At 58.6% G+C, this 12,915-nt stretch overlaps 1 protein-coding gene across 2 annotated transcripts in view; it reads left to right on the forward strand.

Moving 5' to 3' along the window:
• Positions 1-12,915, forward strand: part of RNF40 (ring finger protein 40) — an 82,288-nt gene that overhangs the window by 2,124 nt on the left and 67,249 nt on the right. For both annotated transcript variants that reach the window (XM_082300186.1, XM_082300187.1), the window contains exons 2-3: positions 2,356-2,493; positions 5,625-5,792. In XM_082300186.1, coding sequence (XP_082156312.1) covers positions 2,362-2,493; positions 5,625-5,792 — 300 coding nt within the window. In that variant the 5' untranslated portion in view covers positions 2,356-2,361. The remainder of the gene's footprint in view (positions 1-2,355; positions 2,494-5,624; positions 5,793-12,915) is intronic.

Raw genomic sequence — 12,915 nt, forward strand, 5'->3', positions numbered from 1 at the left:
AAATCCCCTCAAACTCCCCCAAACCCTCCCAAATTCTCCCAAGACCCCCCCAAATTCCCCCCAAATCCCCCCAAATCCCCCAAATTCCCCCCAAATCCCCCCAACCCCCCCCCCAAATTCTCCCAAACTCCCCCAAATCCCCCCCAAATTTCTCCAGGACCCCCCAAATTCTCCCAAACTCCCCCAAATCTCCCCCAAATTCCCCCCAAATTCCCCCAAATTCCCCCCAAATCCCCCTCAATTCCCCCCCCAGTTCTCCCAGGACCCCCCAAACTCCCCCAAACTGCCCCAAATTCTCCCCAAACTCTCCCAGGACCCCCCAACCCCCCCAAATCCCCCCCAAACTTCCCCAAATCCCCCCCAAATTTCTCCAGGACCCCCCAAATTCTCCCAAACTCCCCCAAATCCCCCCCAAATTCCCCCCAAATCCCCCCCAAATTCCTCCAGGACCCCCCAAACTCCCCCAAATTCCCCCCAAATCCCCCCCAAATTCCCCCCCAAATCCCCCCCAAATTCCCCCAAACTCCCCCAAATCCCCCCAAATTCCCCCAAATCCCCCCAAACCCCCCCCAAATTCTCCCAAACTCCCCCAAATTCCCCCAAATCCCCCCCAGATTCTCCCAGGACCCCCCAAATCCCCCCCAAATTCTCCCAAATCTCCCCCAAATCCCCCCCAACCCCCCCAAATTCTCCCAAGAACCCCAAAATCCCCCAAACTCCCCCAAATTCTCCCCAAACTCTCCCAGGACCCCCCAACCCCCCCAAATCCCCCCCAAACTTCCCCAAATCCCCCCCAAATTCCTCCAGGACCCCCCAAACTCCCCCAAATTCCCCCCCAAATCCCCCCAAATTCCCCCAAATCCCCCCCAAATCTCCCCCAAATTCCCCAAATCCCCCCAACCCCCCCCCCAAATTCTCCCAAACTCCCCCAAATCTCCCCCAAATCCCCCCCAAATTCCTCCAGGACCCCCCAAATTCCCCCCAAATTCCCCCAAATTCCCCCCCAAATCCCCCCAAATTCTCCCAAGACCCCCCAAATTCCCCCCAAATCCCCCCAAACCCCCCCTAAATTCTCCCAAACTCCCCCAAATCTCCCCCAAATCCCCCCCAAATTCCTCCAGGACCCCCCAAACTCCCCCAAATTCCCCCCCAAATCCCCCTCAATTCCCCCAAATCTCCCCCAAATTCCCCCCACATCTCCCCCCAACCCCCCCAAATTCCTCCAGGACCCCCCAAATTCTCCCAAACTCCCCCAAACTCCCCCAATTTCCCCCCAAATCCCCCCCTAAATTCCCCCCAAATTCCCCCAAATCCCCCCAAACCCCCCCCAAATTCTCCCAAACTCCCCCAAATCTCCCCCAAATCCCCTCCAAATTCCCCCCAAATTCCCCCAATCCCCCCCAAATCTCCCCCAAATTCCCCCCAAATTCCCCCAAATCCCCCCCAACCCCCCCAAATTCTCCCAAGAACCCCCCAAAATCCCCCAAACTCCCCCAAATTCTCCCCAAACTCTCCCAGGACCCCCAAACCCCCCCAAATCCCCCCCAAACTTCCCCAAATCCCCCCCAAATTCCTCCAGGACCCCCCAAACTCCCCCAAATCCCCCCAAATTCTCCCAAGATCCCCCAAATTCCCCCCAAATCCCCCCAAACCCCCCCCAAATTCTCCCAAACTCCCCCAAATCCCCCTCAATTCCCCCCCCAGATTCTCCCAGGACCCCCCAAACTCCCCCAAACTCCCCCAAATTCTCCCCAAACTCTCCCAGGACCCCCCCAACCCCCCCAAATCCCCCCCAAACTTCCCCAAATCCCCCCCAAATTCCTCCAGGACCCCCCAAACTCCCCCAAATTCCCCCCAAATCCCCCCCCAAATCCCCCCAAATTCTCCCAAGACCCCCCAAATTCCCCCCAAATTCCCCCAAATCCCCCCAAACCCCCCCCAAATTCTCCCAAACTCCCCCAAATCTCCCCCAAATCCCCCCCAAATTCCCCCAAATCCCCCCCAACCCCCCCAGATTCTCCGAGGACCCCCCAGATCCCTCCTAAACTCCCCCAAATTCCTCCAGGACCCCCCAAACTCCCCCAAATTCCCCCCCAAATGCCCCCCAAATTCCCCCAAATCCCCCCAAATCCCCCCAAATTCCCCCAAATCCCCCCCAAATTCCCCCAAATCCCCCCCAACCCCCCCAAATTCCTCCAGGACCCCCCAAATCCCCCCCAAATTCTCCCAAATCTCCCCCAAATCCCCCTCAATTCCCCCCCCAGATTCTCCCAGAACCCCCCAAACTCCCCCAAACTCCCCCAAATTCTCCCCAAACTCTCCCAGGCCCCCCCTGACCCCCCCGTTGCCCCCCAGGTGCCCATGGCGGGGGTCGGGGCCAAGCGGGGACCCCCCGAGGCCGGGGGGGGCCCCCCCGAGAAGAGACCCCCCCGCGAGGAGCAGCCGCCGACCACCCTGATCGAGCCCCTGCGCCTGGGCGGCATCTCCTCCACGGTGGGCACACCTGGGGGGCACCTGGGGGGGCACAAACACACCTGGGGGGGGTAAAAACACACCTGGGGGGCACCTGGGGGGCACCTGGGGGGCATCTGGAGGGCACAAACACACCTGGGGGGCACAAACACACCTGGGGGCACTTGGGGGGCACAAACACACCTGGGGGCACCTGGGGGGGCACAAACACACCTGGGGGGCACCTGGGGGCACCTGGGGGGGGGAAAAACACACCTGGGGGCACTTGGGGGGCACCTGGGGGGGCACAAACACACCTGGGGGGGGGGGTAAAAACACACCTGGGGGGCACCTGGGGGCACAAACACACCTGGGGGGGCACAAACACAGCTGGGGGGCACCTGGGGGGGCACAAACACACCTGGGGGGCACAAACACACCTGGGGGGGCACAAACAGACCTGGGGGGCACAAACAGACCTGGGGGGCACCTGGGGGGCAAAAACACACCTGGGGGGCACCAAAATACACCTGGGGGGGCACCTGGGGGGCACCAACACATCTGGGGGCATCTGGGGGGGTAAAAACACACCTGGGGGGCACCAAAATACACCTGGGGGGTACCTGGGGGCATCTGGGGGGGGAAAAACACACCTGGGGGCACTTGGGGGGCACCTGGGGGGGCACAAACACACTTGGGGGGCACAAACACACCTGGGGGGGGCAAAAACACACCTGGGGGGCACCAACACACCTGGGGGGCACCTGGGGGGGGTAAAAACACACCTGGGGGCACCTGGGGGGGCACAAACACACCTGGGGGGCACCTGGGGGGGCACAAACACACCTGGGGGGCACCTGGGGGGCACCTGGGGGGGGGTAAAAACACACCTGGGGGGGGGGGAAACACACCTGGGGGGCACCTGGGGTGGCAAAAACACACCTGGGGGGGGGGAAAACACACCTGGGGGGCATCTGGAGGGCACAAACACACCTGGGGGCACCTGGGGGGGCAAAAACACACCTGGGGGGCACAAACACACCTGGGGGGCACCTGGGAGGGGGAAATACACATCTGGGGGGGGGAAACACACCTGGGGGGCACTTGGGGGGCACAAACACACCGGGGGGGGTAAAAACACACCTGGGGGGCACCCGGGCACACCTGAGGGCACACCTGGGCACACCTGAGGGCACACCTGGGCACACCTGAGACACACCCAGGCACACCTGAGGGACACACCCGGGCAAACCTGAGGGCACACCTGGGCACACCTGAGACACACCCAGGCACACCTGAGGGGCACACCTGGGCACACCTGAGGGCACACCTGGGCACACCCGGGCACACCTGGGCACACCTGAGACACACCTGAGGGGCACACCTGGGCACACCTGAGGGCACACCCCTCCCTCCCCCTCCCCCACCCACACTGGCACAACGCCCCCAAAGCCGCCGCTTTTCCCTCCATTTCTCACCTTTCCCCCCTCCCCCGTGCTCTCACCTGTGCCCTCACCTGTGCCCTCACCTGTGCCCCCACCTGTGCCCTCACCTGTGCCCCCACCTGTGCCCTCACCTGTGCCCTCACCTGTGCCCTCACCTGTGCCCCCACCTGTGCCCTCACCTGTGCCCTCACCTGTGCCCCCATCTGTGCCCTCACCTGTGCCCTCACCTGTGTGCTTCCATGCCCTCACCTGTGTCCTTCTCTGTGTCCTTCTCTGTGCCCTCACCTGTGCCCTCTCCTGTGCCCTCGCCTGTGCCCTCCCCTGTGCCCTCACCTGTGTGCTTCCATGCCCTCACCTGTGCCCTCACCTGTGCCCTCACCTGTGTCCTCTGCGCCCTCACCTGTGCTCTCACCTGTGCCCCCATCTGTGTTCACCTGTGCCCTCACCTGTGCCCTCCCCTGTGCCCTCCCCTGTGCCCTCACCTGTGCCCTCACCTGTGCCCTCATCTGTGCTCATCTGTGCTCACCTGTGCCCTCACCTGTGCCCTCACCTGTGTGCTTTCATGCCCTCACCTGTGTTCTTCTCTGTGCCCTCACCTGTGTCTTTCTCTGTGCTCTCTCCCATGGTCTCACCTGTGCCCTCACCTGTGCCCCCATCTGCGCTCACCTGTGCCCACACCTGTGCCCTCACCTGTGCCCCCATCTGTGCCCACCTGTGCCCTCACCTGTGCCCCCACCTGTGCCCTCACCTGTGCCCTCACCTGTGCCCACCTGTGCCCTCACCTGTGCCCCCACCTGTGCCCTCACCTGTGCTCACCTGTGCCCACACCTGTGCCCTCACCTGTGCTCACCTGTGCCCTCACCTGTGCCCTCATCTGCGCTCACCTGTGCCCCCATCTGTGCTCACCTGTGCCCTCACCTGTGCTCACCTGTGCCCCCATCTGTGCTCACCTGTGCCCCCACCTGTGCCCTCACCTGTGCCCACACCTGTGCTCACCTGTGCCCTCACCTGTGCCCTCACCTGTGCCCTCATCTGTGCTCACCTGTGCCCTCACCTGTGCCCTCACCTGTGCCCTCATCTGTGCTCACCTGTGCCCTCACCTGTGCCCTCACCTGTGCCCTCATCTGTGCTCACCTGTGCCCTCACCTGTGCCCTCACCTGTGCCCTCACCTGTGCCCACACCTGTGCTCACCTGTGCCCACACCTGTGCTCACCTGTACCCTCACCTGTGCCCTCACCTGTGTGCTTCCATGCCCTCACCTGTGTCCTTCTCTGTGTCCTTCTCTGTGCCCTCACCTGTGCCCACACCTGTGCCCTCACCTGTGTCCTTCTTTGTGCCCTCTCCCGTGGTCTCACCTGTGCCCTCACCTGTGCCCTCATCTGTGCCCCCATCTGCTCTCACCTGTGCCCTCACCTGTGCTCACCTGTGCCCTCACCTGTGCCCCCATCTGTGCTCACCTGTGCCCTCACCTGTGCCCTCACCTGTGCCCTCACCTGTGCCCCCATCTGTGCTCACCTGTGCCCTCACCTGTGCCCTCCCCTGTGCCCCCATCTGTGCTCACCTGTGCCCCCACCTGTGCCCTCACCTGTGCCCACACCTGTGCTCACCTGTGCCCTCACCTGTGCCCTCACCTGTGCCCTCATCTGTGCTCACCTGTGCCCTCACCTGTGCCCCCACCTGTGCCCTCCCCTGTGCCCTCCCCGTGCCCTCCCCGTGCCCGTGGGCAGGAGGAGATGGACGTGAAGGTGCTGCAGTTCCGCAACAAGAAGCTGGCCGAGCGGCTGGAGCAGCGCCAGGCCTGCGAGGACGAGCTGCGCGAGCGCATCGAGAAGCTCGAGAAGCGCCAGGCCACCGACGATGCCACCCTGCGCCTGGTCAACCGCTTCTGGGCACAGGTGGGGCACACCTGGGCACACCTGGGCACACCTGGGGGTGGAGGAATGGGGTTAGGAGTGCCAAAAATGGGGTTGGAGGTGGCAAAATTGGGGGTTTGGGCACTAAAAATGGGGTTTTGGGGCTCTCAAAATGGCGCCAGAGGCAGCCAAGTGGTGCTGGGCACAGGTGGGGCACACCTGGGCACACCTGGGGTACACCTGGGCACACCTGGGCACACCTGGGCACACCTGGGGTGGAGGAATGGGGTTAGGAGCATCAAAAATGGGGTTAGAGGTGCCAAAATTGGGGTTTGGGGCACTAAAAATGGGGTTTGGGGCTCTCAAAATGGCGCCAGAGGCGCCCAGGTGCTGCTGGGCACAGGTGGGGCACACCTGGGGTACACCTGGGCACACCTGGGCACACCTGGGGGTGGAGGAATGGGGTTAAAAGCATCAAAAATGGGGTTAGAGGTGGCAGAATTGGGGTTTTGGGGCTCTCAAAATGGCGCCAGAGGCCCCCAAGTGCTGCTGGGCACAGGTGGGGCACACCTGGGCACACCTGGGCACACCTGGGGTACACCTGGGCACACCTGGGGGTGGAGGAACGGGGTTAGGAGTGCCAAAAATGGGGTTGGAGGTGGCAAAATTGGGGGTTTGGGCACTAAAAATGGGGTCCTGGGCACCCTGCGCCTGGTGAAGCGCTGCTGGGCACAGGTGGGGCACACCTGGGCACACCTGGGCACACCTGGGGGTGGAGGAATGGGGTTAGGAGTGCCAAAATTGGGGTTGGAGGTGGCAGAATTGGGGTTTTGGGCACTAAAAATGGGGTTTTGGGCACCCTGCGCCTGGTGAACCTCTTCTGGGCACAGGTGGGGCACACCTGGGCACACCTGGGGCACACCTGGAGTGGAGGAATGGGGTTAAAAGCATCAAAAATGGGGATTTGGGCACTAAAAATGGGGTTTGGGGCTCTCAGAATGGTGCCAGAGGCAGCCAAGTGCTGCTGGGCACAGGTGGGGCACACCTGGGCACACCTGGGGTACACCTGGGCACACCTGGGCACACCTGGGGGTGGAGGAATGGGGTTAGGAGTGCCAAAAATGGGGTTGGAGGTGCCAAAATTGGGGTTTGGGGCACTAAAATTGGAGTTTTGGGCACTAAAAATGGGGTCCTGGGCATCCTGCAGGTGGTGAAGCGCTGCTGGGCACACCTGGGCACACCTGGGGCACACCTGGGCACACCTGGGGGCACCTGGGGGTGGAGGAATGGGGTTAGGAGTGCCAAAAATGGGGTTAGAGGTGGCAGAATTGGGGTTTTGGGCACTAAAAATGGGGTCCTGGGCACCCTGCAGGTGGTGAAGCGCTGCTGGGCACAGGTGGGGCACACCTGGGCACACCTGGGCACACCTGGGGGCAGAGAAGGAGGGTTAGGGGTGCCAAAAATGGGGTTGGAGGTGGCAAAATTGGGGTTTTGAGCACTAAAAATGGGGTCCTGGACACCCTGCAGGTGGTGAAGTGCTGCTGGGCACAGGTGGGGCACACCTGGGCACACCTGGGCACACCTGGGCACACCTGGGGGTGGAGGAACGGGGTTAAGAGCATCAAAAATGGGGTTGGAGGTGGCAAAATTGGGGTTTTGGGCACTAAAAATGGGGTTTTGGGCACCCTGCGCCTGGTGAACCTCTTCTGGGCACAGGTGGGGCACACCTGGGCACACCTGGGCACACCTGGGGTGGAGGAATGGGGTTAAGAGCATCAAATTGGGGGTTTGGGCACTAAAAATGGGGTTTGGGCTCTCAAAATGGCGCCAGAGGCAGCCAAGTGCTGCTGGGCACAGGTGGGGCACACCTGGGCACACCTGGGCACACCTGGAGTAGAGGAATGGGGTTAAGAGCATCAAAAATGGGGTTGGAGGTGGCAAAATTGGGGTTTTGGGCACTAAAATTGGGGTTTTGGGCACCCTGCGCCTGGTGAACCTCTTCTGGGCACAGGTGGGGCACACCTGGGCACACCTGGGCACACCTGGGCACACCTGGGGGTGGAGGAATGGGGTTAAGAGCATCAAAAATGGGGTTGGAGGTGGCAAAATTGGGGTTTTGGGCACTAAAAATGAGGGTTCGGGGCTCTCAAAATGGCGCCAGAGGCAGCCAAGTGGTGCTGGGCACAGGTGGGGCACACCTGGGCACACCTGGGCACACCTGGAGTGGAGGAATGGGGTTAGGAGTGCCAAAAATGGGGTTGGAGGTGGCAAAATTGGGGGTTTGGGCACTAAAAATGGGGTTTTGGGCACTAAAAATGGGGTCCTGGGCACCCTGCAGGTGGTGAAGCGCTGCTGGGCACAGGTGGGGCACACCTGGGCACACCTGGGCACACCTGGAGTGGAGGAATGGGGTTAAGAGCATCAAAAATGGGGATTTGGGCACTAAAAATGGGGTTTGGGGCTCTCAGAATGGTGCCAGAGGCACCCAAGTGCTGCTGGGCACAGGTGGGGCACACCTGGGGCACACCTGGGGGGAGAGAAAATGAGTTAGAGGTGCCAAAATTGGGGGTTTTGGGCACTTAAAATGGAGTCCTGGGCACCCTGCGCCTGGTGAACCTCTTCTGGGCACAGGTGGGGCACACCTGGGCACACCTGGGCACACCTGGGGGTGGAGGAACGGGGTTAGGAGTGCCAAAAATGGGGTTGGAGGTGGCAAAATTGGGGGTTTGGGCACTAAAAATGGGGTTTGGGGCTCTCAAAATGGCGCCAGAGGCAGCCAAGTGGTGCTGGGCACAGGTGGGGCACACCTGGGCACACCTGGGGTACACCTGGGGGTGGAGGAATGGGGTTAAGAGCATCAAAAATGGGGTTAGAGGTGGTAGAATTGGGGTTTTGGGGCTCTCAAAATGGCGCCAGAGGCCCCCAAGTGCTGCTGGGCACAGGTGGGGCACACCTGGGCACACCTGGGCACACCTGGGGGTGGAGGAATGGGGTTAGGAGTGCCAAAAATGGGGTTGGAGGTGGCAGAATTGGGGTTTTGGGCACTAAAAATGGGGGTTTGGGCACCCTGCGCCTGGTCAACCTCTTCTGGGCACAGGTGGGGCACACCTGGGCACACCTGGGCACACCTGGGGTACACCTGGGGGCACCTGGGCACACCTGGGGGTGGAGGAATGGGGTTAGGAGTGCCAAAAATGGGGTTAGAGGTGGCAAAATTGGGGGTTTGGGCACTAAAAATGGGGGTTTGGGGCTCTCAAAATGGCGCCAGAGGCAGCCAAGTGGTGCTGGGCACAGGTGGGGCACACCTGGGCACACCTGGGGTACACCTGGGCACACCTGGGCACACCTGGGCACACCTGGGGTGGAGGAATGGGGTTAAGAGCATCAAAAATGGGGTTAGAGGTGGCAGAATTGGGGTTTTGGGGCTCTCAAAATGGCGCCAGAGGCCCCCAAGTGCTGCTGGGCACAGGTGGGGCACACCTGGGCACACCTGGGCACACCTGGGGGCACCTGGGGGTGGAGGAATGGGGTTAGGAGTGCCAAAAATGGGGTTGGAGGTGGCAGAATTGGGGGTTTGGGCACTAAAAATGGGGTTTTGGGCACCCTGCAGGTGGTGAAGCGCTGCTGGGCACAGGTGGGGCACACCTGGGCACACCTGGGCACACCTGGGGTGGAGGAATGGGGTTAAGAGCATCAAAAATGGGGGTTTGGGCACTAAAAATGGGGTTTGGGCTCTCAAAATGGCGCCAGAGGCACCCAGGTGCTGCTGGGCACAGGTGGGGCACACCTGGGCACACCTGGGCACACCTGGGCACACCTGGGGGCACCTGGGGGTGGAGGAATGGGGTTAGGAGTGCCAAAAATGGGGTTAGAGGTGGCAGAATTGGGGGTTTGGGCACTAAAAATGGGGTTTTGGGCACCCTGCAGGTGGTGAAGCGCTGCTGGGCACAGGTGGGGCACACCTGGGCACACCTGGGCACACCTGGGGGGAGAGAAAATGAGTTAAAGGTGCCAAAATTGGGGATTTGGGCACTAAAAATGGAGTCCTGGGCACCCTGCGCCTGGTGAAGCGCTGCTGGGCACAGGTGGGGCACACCTGGGCACACCTGGGCACACCTGGAGTAGAGGAATGGGGTTAAGAGCATCAAAAATGGGGATTTGGGCACTAAAAATGGGGTTTGGGGCTCTCAGAATGGTGCCAGAGGCACCCAGGTGCTGCTGGGCACAGGTGGGGCACACCTGGGCACACCTGGGCACACCTGGGGCACACCTGGGCACACCTGGGCACACCTGGGGGTGGAGGAACGGGGTTAGGAGTGCCAAAAATGGGGTTAGAGGTGGCAAAATTGGGGTTTTGGGCACTAAAAATGGAGTCCTGGGCACCCTGCGCCTGGTGAAGCGCTGCTGGGCACAGGTGGGGCACACCTGGGCACACCTGGAGCACACCTGGGCACACCTGGGCACACCTGGGGGCACCTGGGCACACCTGGAGCACACCTGGGGGCACCTGGGCACACCTGGGCACACCTGGGCACACCTGGGGCACACCTGGGCACACCTGGGCACACCTGGGCACACCTGGGCACACCTGGGGGCACCAAAACTCGGAGGTTTGGGGTTGTTTTGGCGCCTTTTTGGGGCGTTTCGGGGGTTCCCAGGGTGGTTTTGGGGTCCTTTTTTGGGGTCCATTTTTGGAGTCATTTTTGGGGTCATTTTGGGGCGTTTTGGGTCATTTTTTGGGGGTTTTGTGATTCCACGTTGATTTTGGGCTCAAATTTTGGGGTTTGGGTCCAATTTTGGGGTTTTTGGCTGCAATTTGGGGTTTTAGCTCCAATTTTGGGATTTTGGCTCCAATTTTGGGATTTTGGCTCCAATTTTGGGATTTTGGCTCCAATTTTGGGGTTTTTGGCTCCGGTTTTCGGGTTTTTTGGCTCCAATTTTGAGGGTTTTGGGTCAAAATTTGGGGGTTTTGGGTCCAATTTGGGCTTTTTGGTCTCTAATTTTGGGCTTTTTTGGTCTCTAATTTTGGGGGTTTTGGGTTCAATTTTGGGGTTTTGGGGTTTTTTGTGATTCCAGGGTGATTTTGGGGTCATTTTGGGTCATTTTGGGGTCATTTTTTGGGGTTTTTGTGATTCCACGTTGATTTTGGGCTCCAATTTTGGGGGTTTGGTTCCAATTTGGGTTTTTTTGGTTCCAATTTTGGGGCTTTTGGATTCCAATTTTGGGGTTTTGGGTCCAATTTTGGGGTTTTTGGGGGTTTTTGTGAGCCCAGGGTGATTTTGGGGTCATTTTGGAGGATTTTGGGTCCAATTTTGGGGTTTGGGGCTCCGATTTTGGGGGTTTTGGCTCCAATTTTGAGGTTTTTGGGTCCTTCCTTGATGGTTTTGGGCTCCAGTTTTGGGGTTTTTTGGTCCAATTTTGGGGTTTTGGGCTCATTTTTGGGGTTTTTGTGATTCCACGTTGATTTTGGGCTCCAATTTTGGGGTTTTGGCTCCAATTTTGGGGTTTTGGGGTTTTTTGTGAGCCCAGGGTGATTTTGGGGTCGTTTTGGGGCGTTTTGGGGTCATTTTTTGGGGTTTTTGTGATTCCACGTTGATTTTGGGCTCCAATTTTGGGGCTTTTTGGGTCCAATTTTGGGGCTTTTTGGCTCCAATTTTGGGCTTTTTTGGTCTCTAATTTCAGCTTTTTTCGTGCCTGGCTCTGGGTGGATTTTGGGGTGAATTGGGGGGGTTTTGGGGCGCTGTTTAACCCTTTCCTGCCCTCCCCCAGCTGGACTCGGAGGTTCAGGGTCCCTTTTTGGGGTCCCTTTTGGGGGTTTTGGGCTCCAATTTTGGGGTTTTGGGGTTTTTTGTCAGCCCAGGGTGATTTTGGGGTGGTTTTGGGGCGTTTTGGATTCGTTTTTTGGGGTTTTTGTGATTCCACGTTGATTTTGGGGTCCAATTTTGGGCTTTTTGGGTCCAATTTTGGGGTTTTGGGGCTCCAATTTTGGGGCTTTTTGGCTCCAATTTCGGGGTTTGGGGGTTTTTTGTGAGCCCAGGGTGATTTTGGGGTCATTTTGGGGCAGTTTGGGGTCGTTTTTTGGGGGTTTTGTGATTCCTCGTTGATTTTGGGGTCCAATTTTGAGCCTTTTAGCTCCAATTTTGGGCTTTTTGGGTCGAATTTTGGGCTTTTTTGGTCTCTCATTTTGGGTATTTTGGCTCCAATTTTGGGGTTTTGGCTCCAATTTTGGGGTTTTGGGGCGTTTTGGGGTCGTTTTTTGGGGTTTTTTTGTGATTCCACGTTGATTTTGGGCTCCAATTTTGGGCTTTTTGGGTCCAATTTTGGGGTTTTGGGGCTCCAATTTTGGGGTTTTGGGGCGTTTTTTGTGATTCCAGGGTGATTTTGGGGTGGTTTTGGGGCGTTTTGGGGTCGTTTTTGGGGGTTTTTTTGTGATTCCACGTTGATTTTGGGCTCCAATTTTGGGCTTTTTGGGTCCAATTTTGGGGTTTTGGGGCTCCAATTTTGGGGCTTTTTGGCTCCAATTTTGGGGTTTTGGCTTTTTTTGTCAGCCCAGGGTGATTTTGGGGTGGTTTTGGGGCGTTTTGGGGTCGTTTTTTGGGGGTTTTTTTGTGATTCCACGTTGATTTTGGGCTCCAATTTTGGGCTTTTTGGGTCCAATTTTGGGGTTTTGGGGCTCCAATTTTGGGGCTTTTGAGTCCAATTTGGGCATTTTGGCTCCAATTTTGGGGTTTTGGGCTCCGATTTTGGAGGTTTGGGGTCCAGTTTTGGGCTTTGGGGGTTTTTTTATGAGCCCAGTCTGATTTTGGGGTCATTTTGGGGCGTTTTGGCTCCAATTTTGGGGCTTTGGGGTTTTTTGTGATTCCAGCGTGATTTTGGGGTCATTTTGGGGCGTTTTGGATTCGTTTTTTGGGGTTTTTGTGATTCCACGTTGATTTTGGGCTCCAATTTTGGGGTTTGGGTCCAATTTGGGGCTTTTGGCTCCAATTTTGGGGTTTTTGGGTCCAATTTTGGGATTTTGGCTCCAATTTTGGGGTTTTTGGCTCCGGTTTTCGGGTTTTTTGGCTCCAATTTTGGGATTTTGGCTCCAATTTTGGGGTTTTAGCTCCAATTTGGGGCTTTTGGCTCCAATTTGGGGATTTTGGCTCCAATTTTGGGGTTTTTGGCT

This window comes from Coloeus monedula (genome assembly GCF_965178545.1).
Source record: "Coloeus monedula genome assembly, chromosome: 37".
Classification (NCBI taxonomy): domain Eukaryota; kingdom Metazoa; phylum Chordata; class Aves; order Passeriformes; family Corvidae; genus Coloeus; species Coloeus monedula.